This window comes from Cydia strobilella, chromosome 11, assembly GCF_947568885.1.
Source record: "Cydia strobilella chromosome 11, ilCydStro3.1, whole genome shotgun sequence".
Lineage (NCBI taxonomy): Eukaryota > Metazoa > Arthropoda > Insecta > Lepidoptera > Tortricidae > Cydia > Cydia strobilella.
In genome coordinates this window covers 5,106,946-5,129,470 of record NC_086051.1, presented here as the reverse complement: position 1 = coordinate 5,129,470, position 22,525 = coordinate 5,106,946, and the positions used below count along the sequence as shown (strand labels likewise).

Here is a 22,525-nt window from a genome sequence, read left to right as displayed (position 1 = left end):
ACTGCCTTGTATATGAGAATTTTGTATACATCTTTCTGCTAGATATTACAAGACTTATTTAAAATGAAACTCAATTGCAAACAACTCAGGTTTTTCAAGCATTTAGACACTAGAATACATTCATACATATTTTTTTGTGTTTATGTCCATGTCTACATTGCCTACCACTAACAATATTGTGTTCACATTTTTTTAGGGGTCCCATAACATGTAAGTGTTTATTTTATCTAAAGGAAAATATCTACCTATTGTAATGTAATAGTAAAGCTTGTTTTTGAGGTAGTAAGAGCCACAAAAAAAAATATCTATAAATATACACAATTTCAGTTATAGTAAGCAAAAACCTTTATCTGTTATTTTAAATAAACATTTTTACTAGAATAGCATGCTGTTTAATTCAAATAAAAATTCCCATGTAGCATTAATAAACCTAGTAAATGTTAAGAACTAAGGAGCAAAATTATACGTAATTTACAAATTGGCCAAATTAGTTAATGTTAAAAAACAATGTTAATGTAATGCAAATATAATTCCTAAGTACTGATAGTGCGACGAGCTAGTGATAACGTGCGACGAATTTTATTGCAATATGGGACCAAAACAGGGTCTGACCGTGGTATTCGTAGATCCTTTGCGTACGGCGTCTGTAGCGTTCCTCCTGGAGCTGCCGCTCCGCCTGGGCTGCTTTGCCTTGCGCCTCCAGCACATCCAGGAACGAAGACAACAAAGATTTACGCTCCGTCGAGGTTGTAACGGTTTCTTGCATTTTGCCGTCAAGTTACTACGTTTACAGCACTCACAAAAATATGTATTTACTACTGGCGTCTATGTAAATATAAGTTGCAACTATTTTATTTGATAACCAGGAAAATAAACGAAATTAGACTACGAAACAAAATCCAAATCAAAACTCAAAATCACACAACCTTCCCGTCAACCGCCCAAACTTCAACTGAGGACATAGACAAGACAGAGCTGACATAGCGAGTGAAGCCGAAATCAAACGGATTAACGGATTGTTTGTCAAATATGATACCATTTAGGAAAAAATAATTTGGTGATGTTGCTTTAATGGCATACATAATAAAAATTAACTAATAAAAAATATAATTATAATCTTTTACAATAAACTTCAATTTATATAATGAATTATATACTTCCTCAGTAACATAAAATAACATCATCCATTACGTTTTGGAGCATGCCCTCAGCATTTAGTTATTATCTTTGGTTATTATTCTGAGACCTGTATAGGCCGGTGATTGGTCGGCCTACCGTATTGTTAGTATTTGTTAGCATACTAATTTTACTATTGGTTAGTAAGCTGTCATGAGTAGGCACTCTGTAAACCGGCGATGAGAAAGGAAAATTGAAGCGTTTCGTTTGTCATTGCAAAGCGGCTGTCAAACAAAAAGTAATTTTGCCTCAAACTGTACATATTAGAAAGAAAATTGTTCTAAAAACATAATGGCACGCGAGAGCAGCGCAGGTTTTGATAGGCACATTACTATTTTCTCCCCGGAAGGAAGACTTTATCAAGTTGGTAAGTATATCAACTTTTCAGTCTACAACCTGGATGGGCTCTTCTTACTCTAGTATATAATACACCCTGCAGCGTTTTCTTCCTCGTCGTAGTCAATAATGTATTAAAATAATTTATCCAAATACCCTACAGTGTGATCCTTCCGGTGTATCTTGTTTTTGAATATATTATAAGCTGACTTGCAGGTTATTATATTGCGCCAGCAAAGTCCGATTTCTTGACAGTGCTTACTTAGTTCTACATTAAAATAATCCTTAATGTCTGTCTAATTATGTTGCCCAGATTATAAAACTGACAACTTATTATGTGTTTCAGAGTATGCATTGAAAGCAATCAACCAGGGCGGTTTAACGTCCGTGGCGCTACGCGGCACTGATGCGGCGGTGGTGGCGGCGCAACGCAAGGTTCCTGACCGCCTGTTGGACCCTGGCTCCGTCACACACCTGTTTGCTATTACTGAGAAAATTGGATGTGTTATGACTGGCATGATTGGTGAGGAGATCATGCCTAGATATTATACTATATTGTTTACTCATGTATATAGTGCATAATCATAAGTCTGCCCGCGATTTCGTCTGAATATGATTGATAAAACCTATCCTATGTCCTTCCTTGGCTCTCAAACTATCTTCATACCAAATTTTGTCCAAATTGGTTCAGCAGCTTAAGCGTGAAGAGGTAACAGACAGACAGAAACACTTGCATTTATAATAATTTTTTTAGGCGTTTTAACCGCTGAACCGATTTAGTTGAAATTTGGTATAGAGATAGTTTGAGTCCCGGGGAAGGACATAGGGTAGTTTTTATCCCAGAAGACCTTTAAGGGGGTGGAAGTATGTATGGAGAATCGATAAAATAAATAAATAAAATTTATTTATTTTGGACAAACAAATGCATCCATGGAGTGTTAGTAATACAAGCAAAAACTTAATCTAGTGTTAGTATTTAATACAAACGGTACCTACTTATATTATAAATTGCGCTACACTTTTAATTTGCTCGGTCCAATAAAAAGAAAATTGGATAAATAATAAGCTACCCAAATTACTAACTCCACGCAGACGAAGACGCGGGCAAAAGCTAGTATGACATAAAATAAGTGAAATACCAGTTACACGAAATTGCGCAATGTAGTACCATTTTCAATATATTGTTTTCTAAGCCGAATGTTCTTCCCTGCTCAAGCCTACATTGCAATGTTACAGCGGACAGCAAGTCCCAAGTGCAGCGCGCCCGCTACGAGGCAGCTAACTGGCGCTATAAATATGGCTGCGACGTCCCAGCTGCGACACTCTGTCGCCGCATAGCGGACATCAGTCAGGTGTACACGCAAAACGCGGAGATGCGACCACTCGGCTGCAGTAAGTATTTTAAAGCTGCCCAACATAGCTGTATTACAGGTCCAAGTGCAGCAAACTAGCGCTAAAAATATGACTGTGACGTTCCTGCAGCGACGCTCTGCCATTGAGTTGCTGAGATCAAACAGGTGTACACGTAAAACGCGGAGATGCGACTACTTGGCTGCAATAAGTACTTTAAAACAGTGTGAAGCCATCAACTCTGCGCAAAAGTTACCTCTGTGTCCCTGTGTTATAGTCTTGTAGTAGGACAGTCAGTGAGTGTCACATATATAGAAAATCATATCATCGTTCATATGACCAATGAAAGACGCTTGTGCTTGTTTTAAAATTTTGATATACTATACTGAAAACTATGAGTTTTAAGTTAAAGAGACATTTGTATGGGGTGAGGTGGTTAGCTGGGATAAATGTGTAATTTTCAAGCAAAAGGTACCACATTGTCGTTTGCCATAAGAATGCTCCGAAAGGTTAATTGTATAAAGATACAAGCAAATTTCGTCCTTTTTATGGTAAGCGACAAAGTTGATTCAAAAGGTCACAAATGTTTAATGTGACTTGTCAAAGCAATATTACTTAACTTCGCAGATCGATGTCGATTTACGATTTGCTAGATGAGATTCCTTAAACCCACATCTATCCCCAGGCATGATGCTGATTGCCTACGACCCTGAGACCGGCCCAGTGGTCTACAAGACTGACCCATCAGGTTACTACTGTTCGTACAAGGCGTGTGCAGCCGGCGCCAAGGCCACGGACGCGGGCGCGTACCTTGAGAAGAAGCTGAAGAAGAGAGCTGATCTGCCCACCGATGATACCATTCAGCTGGCCATCGCCTGTCTCAGCCAGGTCAGTTACTATGAATACACGAAGACTACCTTGCTCTGGCCCGGTAGTGTTCAAGACTGATTGATTCCATTATTTCTTTTAACTGAAAAGGACAAATTATAGGTCTACCACTTATCTCGGGTGGTTTTGGGACTAAAACTAGTTATCTCTATAAACTGATGATTGATAAAAAGTACCCCGTACCGTACCTCAAAATATCTCCATACCAAATATCATCAAAATCGGTTCAACAGTTTAAGCGTCAAGAGGTAGCAGATAGACAGAGTTACTTTCGCATTTATAATATTAGTATATTTTGTTTTGTCTGTTTTATGTAAACCTGTTTATGTGCAAAAAAGTGACATACATGCATATTAGTAGGGATACAATATTTGCTAATACAAATCAGCTCCGTGCACCCAAGCAACCCGAAGCTTACCATTATCTTAATCATAATCGTTTATTGCAACCATGGTATTATAACTTTACCAACCGCCTCAATTGAATGGCACAGTCGCCATCAGATATATTGGAGCGCCCGAGGTGCTCACAAATATCTGAACACGCCTCTATTGTCAAGGCGCTAAAGTGCGTGTTTAGATATTTTTGAGCACCTCGGCCGCTCCGATATGTCTGATGGCGACTGTACTATAATTTCCATGCCAATGCTAATACAACCTTGGAGCAGAGAAGGCAACGTGGTGACTTAATAGAAACATACAAAATACTCACAGGACACTATAACGTACCCGGGTTGAGTGACATTTTCACTCGGAATATGAATGACAGACTGAGAGGACATTCTCTGAAGCTGGCACGGACGCAGAGTAGTAGCAACCCAAGACGACACTTCCTGTCTAACCGTGTAGTGAAAGTGTGGAACAGTTTGCCCGAATCCGTAATCAGTGCGCCTTCAGTTAACTCCTTTAAAACAGACTCGACAAACATTTTACGAATGGACCGAACACAAGTGCAGGACATTGATATGCACGTATCAGCTATTTTAAGCTGCCTGTGCATTCGTATATAATAATAATACATACACTTTTCTGTTGCAGGTGCTTTCTGTGGACTTCAGGGCGAATGAGATCGAGGTTGGCATCGTCACTAAGGAGAACCCCAACTACCAGTAAGTACTACTTTATGTGCTACTACCAACAGGCCCTCTAGGCAAACGCGCTGGACAGACTACCCCACCTCTTTCTAGTTTGTACTGAAGAAACGAAGAGGACTGGATAATTAACGCAGCCCCTGAACAAAACATTCTAGCCAACACAAAATTCTATTATGTTTTGTTTGTGCTGAATTTGAATACCTGAATGAAAGTATCATTTGATTTTCTGCCTTGCTATAATTTGGTGATGTTTTTAATATCAACTTTTTTGTTGAGGTAAAAAAGAAAATGGATTACATAAATCTGTCAAACACAAATAAACTTGAAGGTAGAAAACCAAAATGAATTGGAACCATTTATCAAGCACTAACTTTTCATCTCACACAAAAAGCTCCACTCCGTCACATTTTTTGGGGACAACGTAACGAAAATTATCTTGTTTTGTATAAATTAACTTTTTAGCTTTAACTAGTTTTTAAGACATTGCTACGCCCTTGCAGGGTGACCATGTACCAAATCTCTATGTAACACCTTTTATAACCATGGTTTTTGCATTAAATAAATGATGAAAATGATGAAAAACAAGACAACGAAAAGAATTTTGACGCAAGTACGTCATCTGTTTTAGTTGCTTGAAGCTAATTTACAAATTTCTTGTTACAGTGTGCTCTCAGAGAGCGAGATCGAGAGACACCTGACGGCCATCGCTGAGAAGGATTAAGGTCTGGTTATGGTTATATTACAACAAAACATCTATACTGTAATGATATTTTTAATAAAACACTTCTACTTTCAATTATTTTTTATTAATTAAGTTTAATTTTTGCGTGTATAAGTTTAGTAATAATATTGTGCTGTGTACTCGTAGTATTGTATTATAGAGTATTTCATATCGGAAACACTGGCCTAGACCTTATTTTAAGGCATCAAAACTAAACCTACTTTCTACAAAAATTAGTGCTTAATATGACTAATACTCTTTAATGCCAATCCTAGGGTAGCTCACCCTTCCTTAATATACATACCCAAGCCATAAAAATATGTACAGATATTTTTGAAGTCTGATCCCAATTTAATTTTCGGTCAATTCAATGCCAATATGTATACTTAAATCCAATTCATTACTTTTGTAGTGATATAATTTAAACATTAGAATAATTTGTCAACAAACCATCAATTCCTTTAGGAACGTTCGCTACTACCGCCTTGGGCATCTCAGTAACTACATTACTAAAATCGTGTACATTACAACAGAACACTAATCCATACACAGGACTCTCATAGTTCCGGTTACGTAAAAGCGATTTTAACCAGGATGCTCGCGCGCACATACTTTCGCAAAACACTGAAGCACGAATCTCGCTTACAGCTACAAAAGGATCGTTCAAAACTACAACAGCAATAGCCTTATTCTGACTAGGATCATGGACTAATGTCCACAAATACTTAGGAACGGGAAAGCGACCAGGTTTCAAAAATAATTCGACACGTTTAGAATCGGCACGGAACGACATGATATTGTGCGTTCCTGTCCAAACGTCAAGCTGAGAACTATTGGCTCTAGCGTGACGTAGAACTTCAGAAACATCCTTATGTAAATGCCTTAAATTTCCATGCGCGATACCTCGCCACGCCGCTATACGATTCGAAGGGAAGTCCGCTACGCGCATATCTTGATCATCGAAATAGTGTGGGGATAGAAGAGTAGCCGAGGTAAGTTCCTGGTCGGAAAGTGAGATGGGATCATGTCTGAGGATTTCTCTGACGCGCTTGTTGAGGTGTTTCTCGTCAGAGTAGAGTTGGTCGGTGTCTATGCGGGTGCGGGTGTCGAACATCTGGTTGAAGTTGCCGAGGAGACTGCGTGGCGCGTCCTGAAATATAATTTGTGATTTAATATTAGTTTGTCTTGAACGAGGACTACAATACTTCGGTCACAAAGCTCGCAGAGCCCATGGCAATTTCGAGACTTGTGATGATGGGAAATATGGATAATACACTAAACAACGGTTTCCACAAAGCCACCGATTTCGAGAAGTGGAGAGCTGCTTATATGGAAAATTTGCAAGCAGAACTCAGTTACGATGATGTAAGAATATAACACTCACTAGCAGGTCACGACCCTCAGCACTGAGGGACCGACTTAAGAAGAACACATATTGATACGAGTACCTACACATAGTATATAGACATGACATGCCAGCGCTACTTTAGAAACCTTCTGCCCCAGTTTTAGGTTCCTTAACTTATTAAAAACTCATGAAAAACGATGCTTTTTATCAATGAGTGCGCCAAACGCCTAGCCGACTCACAGTACGGTAAGTATGACCGCATAGGTATCTTAGCGCCACCCATCGTATTTTCTCGGAAACGTTTGTATTTGTCGCTACTTCAGTCAACATCAATACTTTTTGTACTGAGACTGATTGAAATAGCATAACACGTACAAACGTGTTTCGTGTTTTCATGAAAATACGATGGTGAAAGATTATTCACTACAACTGTAGGTAAGGTACCTGTTCTCTGTGAGGAGGAAGAGCGGGGCCGGTGGCGGCGGTGCGGGCTGCTAACGGCAGGGCACGGTCGGAGTCGTAGCACAGCGCCGCCAGGTGCCGCGCCCCGCGGGCCCCCGGGGACTGGTAGGCGCGGCCTTGATGCGGCGGCGCGCAGTGATCCACCTGCCGTGCCGGTAACATATATCAATCAGGTCAATAAATAAATTATATTAAGTATAAGCATAGAGTAACTTATACTAGAGCGGTACTGTCATAGTAAATTTTGTAACCCCAGTAAATTCACTGCCATCTGTCGACACACTTTAAAACTAAAAATAAAGATTTATAAAAATACGATAGAATGTATTTAAATATAGATAATTTTTTTTTTTTATTTGCATTAATTATTTTTATGATTTTGACCCATGTTCTTTCACTGATATGCGTTAAAATTGTTAAATAACAAACGAAACCGTCAACGCCATCTATACGACTGTAGGCCAAAACTAGTAGCGCCCTCTGAACGAGAATCAAATTTTCTTGATTTTCGAGGCACGTTTTTTCCTTAGACTGTATCCATCTATTACGGAGTTATATCTATCTTTGGTATAAGGCAACACTTCATGATAATTTCAAACGACGATAGGTACATCATATAATAACGGAGTTCCATTGACCATTTTATAGTCTTCAGTTTCACTTTTACTCTTTTTTTTATCTTAGTGTTTATCCCGGTTGCATCCTGAGCTGCTGCTTCGGAACCCAGGGTCTGCTTTCCAGTTGAGAAGTTCTGCGCTTCTCATATGTAGTTCCACATCACTTAACTTTATTTCCTTACTGCAAATGCTCGGTTTATTTATGAAAATACATGCAGCTTACATGGTGAAGCACGTCCTCAAAGATATTCTCCTGGCATCCCAACTCCAACAAATGCCGTAGCGTATTATCAATCTGCACTCTATAACGGCCTCCCTCACACACAGCCAGCACCGTATGCTGCATCGGCCAGGCCAGGAACTTGCTGCCGCGACAGACGAGCCCGACTTGCTCGCCGGACGTAAGCGGCACGGTGCCGGTGGTGGCGCGGTGCGAGGATACGAGAGGCATGTTGTCTGGGATACATTCTCGGCAGGATAGGTCGATTACGCAGCCCGCTGGAATACAAATTAACATAACACATTAAATTAAAAAAAAACTACCTAATAACCACACACTGCGAAGATACTACGTATCTAAGAACCATTATCCCTTTTCATGTCATAGTACTTATCGACCACATACCTACGCGCCAATAGAATTTCAACTATAGTAATATTCCGATTTAAGGTTCAAATTGGATTGGACTTTTGGGAAATGTGGCTTGCCGTCAAATGAATCATCAAAGCTCAATTAATATATACTAATATTATAAATGCGAAATGTCTGTCTGTCTGTTACTTCTTCACGCTGAAACCGCTGAACGGATTTAGTTTAAATTTGGCATAGAGAGAGTCCCGGGGAAGGACATAGGATAGTTGTTATGTCGGAAAGTCAGAAGGTGGTCGGAAGTCATCAATGTCATCATCATCAAAATGAAAAAAAAAAAATTAATTAATTGGCGTAAGCAATTAAGCATATTATGCTCAAAATTATTGCCATTGGATTTTATCCAGGCGCTATACTTACTCACTCCAACTGCTGGAACTAATTCCACGCAGACGAAGTCGCGGGCAAAAGCTAGCCGGAATATATTTGGATTAGATATTTTGGAAAATCTTGTAGATTGGTGCGGCCTGGAAGAGGGTTACAGAAAACCGCTAAAAGTCATACAGTTATATAGCTGATTTGATAGGTACATATTGGTAATCACAGCCACATCAGCCATCTACAGCGTATTAACGAAATCGAATCTACCTACAGCCTATGAGCCTACCCATTTGGTTTATGGCATTGAAATGGGAACTCGTTATTAGCCTTTACTGTACTTATGTAGGTAATACTTATGAGAATAACTGTCACTTTAAAACGTATTAATTTGAACAATATTTATAAATAAATTTCACTTACGATCAGAAAAGGCCGCTATCTGCAGGCAAGCCAAAAGCACTATCCACCTTAGACTCCCCATCTTAGCTCACTATCCAGAGCTCCGTAAGACCGAACAATGACAAACTCACAACCGTCCTGAGACACTGACGATGCGCAGTCACTCCGGACCACGCGAATCAAGCGACCCCTTGATAACCCCCACAAACGAGTCAATGAACTAACGTACTATGTCATCAGTAAACCTATTTAGTTATCACGTTTTGGAACCATTCGAAAATGCCATAATAAACAACTATTGTTTATCAAGAAATTAGTTAATAGGATTCAATGCTCTATTCACAAATGATTCCCCAATAAATTGATGTTGGATTTTGAACTTTATATTAAAGACACAAGAGTTAAATGTTTTCCTGTTTGTTTTTGTGTAATTAGAAGGACGCTGTTAATGTTGTTTACAAGATAAAGTTTGTAATAATTAGGTCAATAATAATGTTATTGTTTTACTAAACACCCGCCATATCCGTCCGTCCGTTTTAGTGGACCCAGAACCAGAAAAATCCTGACATTATGACATTTCCAAAGGCATCCCAATTTTAGGGCTTGGTATTAATTTAACCAAAGAGAATTAAGCAAAGATAGATATAACTCCGTAATAGATGGATACAGTCTAAGGAAAAAACGTGCCTCGAAAATCAAGAAAATTTGATTCTCGTTCAGAGGGCGCTACTAGTTTTGGCCTACAGTCGTATAGATGGCGTTGACGGTTTCGTTTGTTATTTAACAATTTTAGCGCATATCAGTGAAAGAACATGGGTCAAAATCATAAAAATAATTAATGCAAATAAAAAAAATCATTTATCTATATTTCAATACATTCTATCGTATTTTTATAAATCTTCATTTTTAGTTTTAAAGTGTGTCGACAGATGGCAGTGAATTTACTGGGGTTACAAAATTTACTATGACAGTACCGCTCTAGTATAAGTTACTCTATGGAATTAGTGCTCACTCCATACATCAGTTTTGTTACCAAAAAGACCATTATTTTCGTAGTCGACATCTAGCGTCAAGTATCAGTACCAGTACGTGATCAGTACTGTAGCGGAATTATCAGTACTGCTACTCGACACTAGATATCACTCGTGTCGCGACTGACAAAAAGTGTAAGCATTGCTCAACAATTTACAACTAATATTATAGCATTAGACTTTCCGTTCGTCGAGACATCTATTGTCGAGTAGCAGTACTGAGGGTTCCGCTACTTGACGCTAGATGTCGACTACGAAAATAATTGTCGTTTTGGTAACAAAACTGATGTATGGAGTGAGCACTGTCTACTTAATTCTCTTTGATTTAACAGAAACCTATGTCACGAGTTGTCATAAATTCATAATATGTAAATAGATGAAACTTCTAACTTAGTACAATCAAAGAATTAATTTTTCACCACACCAGCTGTAAAGGCTCTTTTGATTGTTCAAAACGAATAAGAAAGTTGCATTTTAATAAAATGCAACTTTCTTATTCGTTTTTTACCCTCGCCCCTCGCAACGCTTAAAAGTCCATTTGGAATCTTTCGCTTGTTCGTGCTCGGGTATCAATATTAGCACGAGGTTAAACAACAACTTTGCCCCCTTGTAAAGTAAATAACTATTCCTACCCATTGTACTTTGTCACAGTGACAATAGTATTGAGGTTTCTAGCGAATTTCATATTGATTGTAACTGTGACAAGGTACGAAATGGGTCGGTAATTAAATTATTTGAATGTACTCAAGTATCAAAAACAGCCACAGTGGCCAAATATATCGCAACACATAGTTGTTCCTATGGAAACAAAACAAAATAGAGTTGATATATATTTGTCCACTTTGGCTGGGATTTTTTTATTTTATTTTATTATTATGCTTACTTTACGGGGATGAATATACTTAGATATAAATAATACGACTAATTACGATAGGTAGTTTAATATGAACATAATATACAATGCTGATGTTTATTTATAAAAGCAGGTAAAAACCGACGACACATACACCGTACGATTAAATAGGACTTAATGTGCGGTGGGCCGACGCCGATATGTCAAATTTTTTTATTCGATTTTTTATCGAGCAAATTCTAAGTTTACGTATATTTTGCAATAGCTGAAAGTTCTGAACATATAGTTCGCATGATAGAAAATAAAATCAAATATTTGACACCACACCCTAATTTATAACACGCATTTCTTAACGGTACTATAGCAAAAGTAACTCAGAATAACATTCTTAATATGATAAGCGAAAACGGTAATCTGTGTGCAGAATTTTCTACACTTATTTGTGCTACTTTTGCTGTTGACATAATATTTCGAGGTTGGGTAGAGGGTATGGTAAGACAAATTGAATAATAGGCTATTTTAACCTTACATCAATGACAATATTGAAATTAATTTATCCTCGTGAGGCTAAATGTACATTAAAATGATTTCATTGCAATCTAATTTAAACCTTTTGATGAAACAAATAGATTTGTTTCATTGCGTTGTAAAACAAACGAAATTCGTTCCAATTTACTTATAGAATAAGGTTCAAATTAAAAAAAAAACTATATGGTGGGTCTTACGAGGTTATGAATAATTGTTAGAGTATATAAATTCCATAAACAACTTGTCAGGCAGACCGTACGTGGAGAATTTTTTACTTTACTGATCGATCTTAAATATTTTTCGTGCATAATAGAAGTAGTCAGAAAAAGCGTTGCTATACGTAAACCTATACAATCTCGAAACATAAAAATACAGCCAGGTAATAAAATTCATTATAAATCAATGCTTTAAAGCACAGCATATTATCATAACCTTGACATTCAAAATGATGACTTAAAGACGTTGTAATAAGCCATAATTTTAAATAGCAGTGCTTTAAACCACCGACGTTCAGCTGACACACGCGCAGTATTGCTTCTGAGATATGTTACGGTTGCTTTTTTGGCACTGACACTAGACAAATAAATAGGTACCGATCGATATACATAGAATACCTATAGCTATATCCATGAAACGCTCCATGCCGATATCTCTTTAATCTCATTGCTAAAATCAGCTTGAAAATAGTCAGTAAACTCAATTTACTCAATAAAGTATCTTCGTTTGTAAAATAGATTGTAAAAATATGGGCGTAGCTAGTAATATTATCGTCGCCAGTTCGCCACACTGGTACTTTAAGAAGGTACAATATTTGTCTATAAAAAAAATAAAAAATAACGTGTATTAATTTCAGTCTAGTGTCTTAGCCACTTTCACATGTTTGTTGATTTCGCAAAATGCATTAAGTAACAAGCAAGACCAGCCACAATAAAACAAAGTCAAGGCTTGGTCCAATACTAACATAAATTAAGTAAAACATGCATGAAATCTCATCATTATATTGACAATATTCAGTGTAAAATTAACCTTAATACATTTTAATATAGTTTACTATTGCGTGTTATATAAAATAGTTGTAGCGTAGGTTCTAACATCACCAAACGTATCTGACCATTATAATATCATATCAATAAAATAAGACTTACAGTATGTTGCTGTTTATACCAATTAAGTCCTTGACATAAGCCAATCCGACCCAAAACTTAGTTAAAACGATCATCTTTTTATATGTCCAATGTGCATTGCGTCTCACTCTCTCACTAAGCAAAATTGGATAGTTGGAATACCTCCCTTACACATGTCTGAATAAATAAATAAAAACAAGCAGAAATTAGATTGTTGGAACACACTTGGTTAGCTAATCCCACTACGCAGCGAAAATGAATCGGGCGCGAGACGCGCGGGGAGTTACTGTCAGGTATGTTCTCACGGGTCCCCGCCACTTTATTAGAAACCATCACTGTACGTAAAATAAAATATAGAGTTAACCTTCTGATTTTTAATGGGTCACCACTCCACCTAGCACATAAGACCTTGAGCGTGCGACATAAGACCATAAGTCGCACAAGATCATTAGCCGATCAGAAAAGTCATAGGGAAGATGGTATTAGTTTTCAGGATTCTTGGCTCGGATTTGCCCAGCTTTTCAAAACTAAAAAGCAATGCGTTTTTCTAGATTTTTTACAAAGCAGTTGAAATAATTCTACGCATTATAGATACATAAAATGCCTCAAAAACCGTTTTAAATGTTTTTGTTCACCAAAGCGCTCTTGATCTGCTTTTCATGAGTAGTGTTCAGACAACTTATAAAAGTATTAGGCATGTTTACATTGGCACAAAGTTTGTAAATACAGTCAACTGTTGTAATATAATCTTTGTCGTGACACTCGTGACTTCAGTGTAGATACTTTAGTTGCCGACAGTACACCCGCTTCAAGTTATATTTCAAACTAATAGCTCAATGTAAACGTACCCTTATAACAGTGCATCCCTTGTTTAACTTTTCAATCAAAATATAGTCAAGATATTGATTTTCTGGAGACACAATATCTTTCAAGCTATTGATTATTTATTGCACAATATACACATTTCGTTACAACTAACCAAATAAATCTTAACATTATGAGTCTGTCCAGGTAAAAAAGGCTTTAAGTAACAGTACGTAAGGTCCTTTTTTATCGGCACATCCACATAGCCGAAAACGCGAGCATTTTTCACATCCTCTCGCTTGACATACACATAGTATAACAATAAAGTAGAATTTAAGACTAATAATTGATAGCATAGATAAATCTAAAACATATGCGTGTTATTCTTAAACAATCGTTTCGCCTCCGATATGAACCTTAAACGATTGACATAAAGTGCATTTTCCAGCGATTATGTAACAGATCGTCTGTAGCAGAGATTGTAGTCGAGATACCTTAACCGTCTAACACCGTACAATATTATGACATTTACTTTACAAAGCGGCGTGTTTAGGCTATAAGTACTAAAATAAATGTGTATTTTTTTGACAACCTAACTCAAATCCAAAAAAAATAAGCACAAAACGCAAGCTAGTTCGACACAATTTTGACGAAATAAACGCTTCTTATTTATTCACCAACACACTTAATTGACGATATATGTGGTAAAGGGACCTAGCACATCTATTTAAGGCTTGAAAATTCCGATATCCGAACGTTACTTTTCGATAAGTTTTTTTTCTGGTAATCGTCATTTAAATGTGTCGCTGTTAGTAAAATTTATATTTCAGACCATTCGCCTATATATCACTTTAAAACATCAAACCTAACACCAAACCAAGCGACCGCTTCCAAGTAAGCCCGGCACCGAAGTGCGACTAGACGACCACTCGCTGTACGCAAGCTCTAACGTAGGGATGCTCAACTATTTTAAACCTAAAAAAAGTGAACATTACCGGCCACCAAAATTATATGGACATAATAAATTGACCTGAATATGACATAGGTTGGCCATCCCTACTTTAACGTAACAAAGCATTACCTATACAGTTACATATAAATATTATCGAAAGCTACTGTCTGACCGCCCTCTGCACTTTTTACTATTTTGAAGTGGCCTATAAACTGTTTATCCTTTAAAAAATTAATTGCTAGTTTCCGAATCTCATTTCAGGAAAGGTACAAGTGTCCGGTAAAAATATTTGTAGACATTATTTTCGTGTTCAAGCTCGATTTTCAACCATGAAAGCTTTCCGAATTGTTTATTACAGAAAACAAATGTCACAACTACACATTTATAACCTAAGACTTGTACTGTCCCTCAAACGAACCCACTGTAGTAACGGCGTTGTAGTTTTGGGGCCACCAAAATGTCGTTCATAACTATCCGGGTGCTTGGTCCGCGGCCACTCCACCACCCTCGGCCTCTCGGCCTCCCAGAGTGCCTCGTGCCGGGTGCCGGGGCGGCCTCGTGCCGGTGCCGGGGCGGCCTCGTGCCGGTGCCGGGTGGCTCGGCCGCCCTACGTGCAGCAGGCGCGCTGCTGCGGCGCGCGCGACGGCCGGCGCTCCACTGCGATGCGGGCGGCGTCGCTGTTTGAATGAAACAAGTCAAGTTTTAAAAATAGCGTTTCAAATAAATATTAATCAGAAGCAGATCTTTTGGTTTATATGATCGCAAGGAATGTTCGTCTTCAATTGTATTCGTTAGCTCTTAAAGTTATTTAAAAAAAACTCACCTATCAGTGCCACGGCCGGCTGTTTTATCGAGGATAGCCTCTGCCAGCTCGGAGAAGGCGCGCTCGATGTTGATGTTAGCTTTTGCCGAAGTTTCCATGAAGCGGATGCTGTGCTCGCGCGCTATCTGCAGGATAAAACGGGCTGATGAGCAAATAAATTTATCTGGCATCCGAAAGGTAGCCGTTGTGTTATTAACTCTTGGCTACTTGGCTAGCTGAAAGTCTTCAATGATTGGGCGTATTTGAAAAACACACTCGTTAACTTTAAACCTTTTAATACTGGATTTACTCATCATAGTTTTCATTTCATATCTAACGTTAATACCAAAATAAATAAAAAATCCCTAAAATCATATTGTTATCTAACCACGCCCTAGGTAATTGTTAATTCCCCTCCAAATAACCTCCCAAATATAAGTTTACATGTCAACATGATAACTTTATTACGCATACGTTTTTGAACATGCACGATAAATACAAAATATACTGTACGATAGACAAAATCCAGAAACTGCATGAGAAAGTGTAATAAGGCATATTAGATTATGACTGAGTCGTCATGCATAGCAACTGAAAATTAAGCAGTTAATAAGTTAGCTAATCTTTAATCAGGCAAATCGTCTAACGACTTGTTTAATCGTATAACACTTTAACGACTTACATACAGGATAAAATTGTGATTTTATTAATAAATGATTGAACTGAATTGATATTATAAATGGGCTTGACACTAATCTACTAGATCTCGTACCGCTACGTAAAAACGATCTTGAGAGCTTTGCTACTTTTAGTGTAAACTTATTAAACTTATTGATGCTCTATTTTAAGGGCATATAATATATGTATATCCCTTAAATGCCCTATTATGCCATATATCATAGGAGTGTTGTAATCAGAGAGGTAAATCCATTATAAGGGCATCAATCAAAGTGCGGTATTGCTATGATGCTGATAAGTGGGGCAATTAATTTGGCCTTCTCTAACGCCCGCATACGTGAAGCATTATTGTTTATTACGGATACTGAGTAATAAGAATAGACAATGTCCTCTACGCCCTCTGTGGGCGGAATGAGGTAAGACACTAAAGAAAGGTTGTAGGTTTTAGCATATAAATACAGTCAAACGTGTTTAACCACGTGTATCATAATATTGTCTTCGGTTACCGCGATAGTTACTCATGAAACAAAACTATGAAACCAGCCTTAAAGTGTATAGTCTATGATGGTTCATTATTTTTAGTATGTGGGTATTTTTGCACTTTGTAGTTTTTCCTCAGTCACCCGTTGACGAACGCTGTAAAGGGTTCGAAACGTCAGGATGCATTATAAATTCAATATACGTGATATAATCCGTTTTCATAGTTTTATTTCACGTGTATCATGTTATAGGCACGCATACCTACGACGAACAGTAATCTACAGCCATAGTGCGATGAAATCGTAGTCAAGCTATATGTTTGAAAGTTTGGGAGCCCCCTAATCCTGCTTGTTTGACTTTGATTTTATTAACAACAGGACATGAGGCTATTACGTCCTACGAGTATAATTCAAATAGAAACAATACGTTTCGATTTAACCAAATATTTCACATAACTATGCGTCATTCTCTGTCAGAATCAACCATAATCTAATACCTAAAACGGACCTTATTCCGCATGGAATAAAGTTAACTTTTCAATTCAACATCAACATGAGATACGATTTAGTAAAATTAACTGCGTTAATATAATATAGGTCGCTTCCAAAACGCGTTGTGCGGAACGCTAATTATTTTAGCTTTGCTTTGCCTATTAGCGTGGTTTGCTGGTAGAATTAATTTTTAAATTATGATTTTGAATGATAAATATTTAATAACATTAATTTTGAATTGATTTTGTTTGATATTTTACAAGTTTGGGAACAAATCAAATTATTTTATTAAATATTTTGATTTGTGTTTTTTTAAAGTAGTCACACTACTATATATAAATTAAAAACTGTAATAGATGTCATATATTAAAGAAAAAGGTTGTTCATAGATGGCAGCACCAGTCTCTCTCGCTACAACGTAAATCCGTAAGGAGTTCGTTTAGGAGGTGCAAGCGCGCACTGCTTGCCCTTAGAGCTGGTCAAAGACGCCTAGTCTTACTAAGATGGCATATAGTCGAGAAATTCGGACGGGCACCGCCGTGGCGGGGTGGCCTAGGGGTTCATGGCGTTAGCCGCGATAGCTAAAGACGCCGGTTCGAATCCGGCCTTCACCACTGGAGGGCTTCGTCACTTTTTCTTTAATATATGACATCTATTACAGTTTTTGATATTTTACAGTTAGTATTTTCCTTGTGTTGGTGTGGTGAAAATTTTTGTGTTTCACTCGATGGCAAAATTTGTTTAACCCTCGCAACGCTCAAGATTCCATTTTTCGAACCAATGTTCTCTCTCGTGGTTCAATTTTGGAATTATTCGATTGCTCGGCTATCAATATTAGCACGAGAGGTTAATCAACAACTTTGCCCCCTTGTAAAACAAATAAATATTTTATTTTCTAGAGACTAATGCTTTTTTCACTCTTTATAAGTAGTGTAACTGTAGGAGTATAAAAGCTCAAAATCCCTAAAATTCGACAAGTGTTATTTAGACAAAATCAAGTCATAGGGTGCATTGAAATGTAACTTTTTGCGAATCATCTTTTCGCTAAACTATGTCCTACTGCGCGATGTATTATAGATCAGTCAACACGCAGATTTTATACTTGTTGACAGGAAAAAATGTCACGTTTTTTTTATCGCGTATACAATATATATATATATATATATATATCTTTACTTGAAAATAATTGTAGTGTATAACTAGCCTTATGAACCGATTTTGCATGTACAACCAGCCTTAAAGTTTATAGTCTATGATTGTTCATTATTTTAGTATGTGGGTATTTTTGTACTTTGTAATTTTTCCTCAGTCACCCGTTGACCACGAACGCTGTAAAGGGTTCGAAACGTCGGGATGTATTATAAATTCAATATACGCGATATAATCCGTTTTCATAGTTTTATTTCATGAGGAAAAATGTGTTAAAGGACTTGTTATCAGCACTAGCTAGTATATTTGGAGTTGATTTTAAAAAGTTATTTTTAGCATGCTTGACTGCCGCAAAGTACGAGTAGGTTACTTATACCAGGCCTCCGTCACTCGCTCAAGGCCACGCGTTATATGCCTACCGCTCGGCGTATCGTCGACGATACAACCGACAGAGGGCCGCCGAACGCCCGCCTGAGCGCTCGCACCGCACGTTTCCCGCGCTTACGCTTCGAAATGCCGAAACCACGTAATTATTGTGCAGTAGTCAAAAAACAAAGGAAAATTTGTCGTTTTTTTCATTGCCGAGAGACGAAGAAAGGTGAAATTACTAATTTTAAATGTATTTTTATGAATTTTGTCACCATTTATTTCTTTGAACATAAGTAGGTAAATCGTAAATTAAGGAGTTTTTTGAGTTAGGTATTATAAGTGTTGTTTTTAAATATTTGATTGACTAATAAAAAATGTGGTTGGCATTCGTTTTATTACAATAATCATAATAGGTACAACCCTAGCGCATTCTTACGATGACGCGTTGGCACGTGACTCGCACGGCGGGCAACACAGTCTCGACTCTTTGTGCGCGTACTTATGGTACATTTCTTCTCGTCCTGAGAAGCAGGTATTATTATTAAGATTTTGTAGGCTATTATAGCGTAGGTATTTTCGCTTTTGTAAGGGAATTATGTATCTGTTACGTAGTAACTATTTATTAATCTGTGCTTATACTATACTCAAGTATTTAAAGTTTCCTTTGCCTAGGCCCTAGATAATACATCTAGCGAAATTCGACCAAACCGTATGTGAGTGACTTGCTATAAATATATGTAATACAAGGGTGGGTTGATAAAAAACCGCAATCTTACTCAAATGCGCTACCGTTGCGATGGCAAAAATTGAAGTTTTTCTTAGAATTAATACTCCATTTGCAACATTTGCAGGATTTGGACCCCCGCGACTTACGTATGTGTCCAAATTTCATAAAGTGGCTAATACGACAAAGTCGACAAAAAATCCACCAACACCAAAATAATTGACGCCATAAACAGCTATTTTGAGGGCCTTTAACGGAAAAAATTTCCTCGGAAAAGCCTCAGTTTAGTTGTATCAAGTTAGAAGGAGCATATGTAGAAAAAAAAAATGACAGAATCAAAATTCTTTGTTTTTTCGTCTTCATTTCGGAAACTTATCAACCCACCCTTGTAGAACTGTTATTTTACAAAAGGGTACTTACCGCCTCTCCGCGCTCCTTGCTGACAACACGTTTCTCCTCCATATCGCACTTGTTGCCGAGGATCATCTTCTCCACATCCTCGTTTGCATGCTGGAAACAGTCATAGACAAATGTAGAGTGGAATCATGGATAAACTCGGTTGAGGTGCATCCAGTTCTATATAGAAGCAGATGTGCCGCGAGTGCAAAAGTATGTTTTTTTTTATACTAGGTCGGTGGCAAACAAGAATACGGCCCGTCTGATGGTAAGCAGTCACCGTAGCCTATAGACGCCTGTAACTTCAGAGTCTAGTGTTATTTGGCTGCGGTTTTCTGTAAGGTGTTGGTAATTTTCCAGTTGGGCTCTGCTCTAGATCTGGAGAGATTAGCTCTAGACCTCTCTCTGTTACTTTAAATGACGCGCCTAATTCTCAAAACTCACGCAAACTCTAAAACTCCTCAACCTACTTTCAGTCGGTTAAAAATGTATCTGTGTCATAGAAATTAATCGATTACGAAAATCGGCTGAGTAGTTTGGTTCAGCAGAACAAATGACACAGAAATACCTATGGAAAAACATATAAACTGCTAAAATCACCGTGCCAAGTCGGACAAAAAATGTCCTGAGTAGAACATACAATAATACCTACAAGAAGCTTTTTAACATTAAACAGAAGCAGTTGAAACTAAATAACAGCAACCCCGCACACATGCAAAAATATATTTATGTATATTATATAATATCATAGAGTAACTTATACTAGAGCGGTACTGTCATAGTAAATTTTGTAACCCCAGTAAATTCACTGCCCTCTGTCGATACACTTTAAAACAAAAAATGAAGATTTATAAAAATACGATAAAATGTATTTAAATGTGGATAAATGATTTTTTTATTTGCATTATTTAATTTTATGATTTTGACCCATGTTCTTTCACTGATATGCGTTAAAATTGTTAAATAACAAACGAAACCGTCAACGCCACCTATACGACAGTAGGCCAAAGCTAGTAGCGCCCTCTGAACGAGAATCAATTTTTTTTGATTTTCGAGGCACGTTTTTTCCTTAGACTGTATCCATTACGGAGTTATATCTATCTTTGTATAATATACAATAAATTATTTATGTAGTTTATAAAGGTATTAATAGTACATAAATATTACTCATTTGTATATTGGCATTAGTATCAGAATTTATATTTGGAACAATTTTTTTTTTCACACTGCACCCAGCTTAACTAATTTCTGTTTAGCCCTGTGTGTGGTTGACTGGTAGGGAATGCCTCAAGGCATTAAGTCCGCCTTTTTACTTGTTCTTGTGCAATAAAGTTTAAAATAAATAAATATGTTTATCTCATATAAGGTCAGCAGTAGGCGCCCACTCATTATCAAGGCAGCAAGCGGGAAAGATAACACGGTAGGAAAGTACCAAATGCAACTGTCTAGGAAAACCATTGACAAATGACTGCTTAGTCATCATCATGTTGAATCAGGACATAAGAATACTAGTAGGTTGTGGTAATTTGTATCATGAATACATGAGCGCTTATCTCATATGAAGAAATGTATTAAGGAAAACTGTCTTTTTATTTCTTAAAACACATAATGGTGCATTTGGTTTTGACAACAATTTGTGTGACAAACAAAAACACACAGGTCTTTTCTTCCAATCAAGTTAGCTGCCCTCTCAGATTTAAAAAAAATTATACATATGTAGGTATCTGAACAAATTTATTTTCTTATCTGGCTTTTACTCCCTGCAATTTTGCACAGTCGATGTTGACTTTCACACATGAGAAATCTCAACAATTTTTGCATTGAATTATTTACAGGCTTCTAGGGATGACATTCAATGTCACTGCAATGACTGTTTCTAAGCTCAGTTTCAAAGATTATAATAATATATGTATAGTGACTCAGTTTGGCGTCTACAATTTTGATCAGCCCTATATGGGTGATGTGTAGGGCAAATTGATTGTTCTATCTACCTGAAGTACTTATATTAAAAATTTAAAAGGATTAATAAAACAATACATTACCTCGTCTATGTTTCTGAGCCACTTGACGATGTCATCAAATGTTTTTTCGTTGGTGATATCGTATACAAGCATGATGCCCATGGCGCCGCGGTAGTACGACGTCGTGATCGTGTGGAAGCGCTCCTGCCCCGCCGTGTCCCAGATCTGCAGCTTTATCTTCTTACCCCGCAGCTCCACTGTCTTTATTTTGAAGTCGATACCTGTGGAAACGGAATACAGAATGAATCAACAGCGATTATCTATTTTTCTTAAGAACACCAAGAAATAGATTTAAATTGACGCAGATTTAATGTCTCTTATTCACTTCACTTTTAATGTGTTTGTATAGGTTGCTGCTAGATCGTAAGACGGGATGAAAATTTATACAACAGTTGGATATTTTTAGTAGATACAAAAATGGTTCATACCGATAGTGGAAATAAAAGTGGTCGTGAAATGATTGTCTGAAAATCTAAATAAAATGCAAGTTTTTCCCACGCCGGAGTCGCCGATGAGGAGCAGTTTGAACAATAAATCGTAAGTCTTCTTGGCCATTTTAATGTTATTTTACGCTTATTTGTACGAAAAATTAGCAAAATCCAAGAATCACCCGATCCGAACGGAAATATGACAGCTCACTGTTTGTGTTGCCAGTGAGCAAAAATAGTGATGCTATTGAACTTGAAAATCAAAGCAAATCTTAAAGCCATTACAGACGGGCGAACCGGACGGCGGCCTTGGTACGGTCAAAATATCTCTTTCT

General features: G+C 37.4%; 4 protein-coding genes across 4 annotated transcripts in view; 1 reads left to right on the top strand and 3 right to left on the bottom strand.

Annotated features, from left to right (window-relative positions):
- Nucleotides 1-937, bottom strand: part of LOC134745401 (uncharacterized) — a 40,333-nt gene extending 39,396 nt beyond the window's left edge. Inside the window, exon 1 of the mRNA XM_063679442.1 lies at nucleotides 613-937. Within this exon, the coding sequence (XP_063535512.1) occupies nucleotides 613-766 (154 nt within the window). The 5' untranslated portion in view covers nucleotides 767-937. The remainder of the gene's footprint in view (nucleotides 1-612) is intronic.
- Nucleotides 938-1,340: 403 nt separating this feature from the next.
- Nucleotides 1,341-5,631, top strand: LOC134745348 (proteasome subunit alpha type-6-like). The gene is made up of 6 exons (XM_063679370.1): nucleotides 1,341-1,543; nucleotides 1,859-2,035; nucleotides 2,749-2,904; nucleotides 3,548-3,750; nucleotides 4,788-4,858; nucleotides 5,507-5,631. The coding sequence occupies exons 1-6, from the start codon at nucleotides 1,468-1,470 to the stop codon at nucleotides 5,562-5,564; spliced, it is 741 nt and encodes a 246-aa protein (XP_063535440.1). The 5' UTR covers nucleotides 1,341-1,467; the 3' UTR covers nucleotides 5,565-5,631.
- A 347-nt stretch (nucleotides 5,632-5,978) lies between these two features.
- On the bottom strand, nucleotides 5,979-9,534 carry LOC134745347 (uncharacterized). The gene is made up of 4 exons (XM_063679369.1): nucleotides 9,382-9,534; nucleotides 8,215-8,489; nucleotides 7,357-7,518; nucleotides 5,979-6,714 (listed from the first exon to the last, which is right to left on the bottom strand). The coding sequence occupies exons 1-4, from the start codon at nucleotides 9,440-9,442 to the stop codon at nucleotides 5,986-5,988; spliced, it is 1,227 nt and encodes a 408-aa protein (XP_063535439.1). The 5' UTR covers nucleotides 9,443-9,534; the 3' UTR covers nucleotides 5,979-5,985.
- A 1,782-nt stretch (nucleotides 9,535-11,316) lies between these two features.
- LOC134745346 (ras-related protein Rab-10) lies at nucleotides 11,317-22,413 on the bottom strand. Its single transcript, XM_063679368.1, has 5 exons — nucleotides 22,191-22,413; nucleotides 21,784-21,983; nucleotides 19,766-19,855; nucleotides 15,476-15,600; nucleotides 11,317-15,329 (listed from the first exon to the last, which is right to left on the bottom strand). The coding sequence occupies exons 1-5, from the start codon at nucleotides 22,315-22,317 to the stop codon at nucleotides 15,260-15,262; spliced, it is 612 nt and encodes a 203-aa protein (XP_063535438.1). The 5' UTR covers nucleotides 22,318-22,413; the 3' UTR covers nucleotides 11,317-15,259.
- Nucleotides 22,414-22,525: the final 112 nt, after the last annotated feature.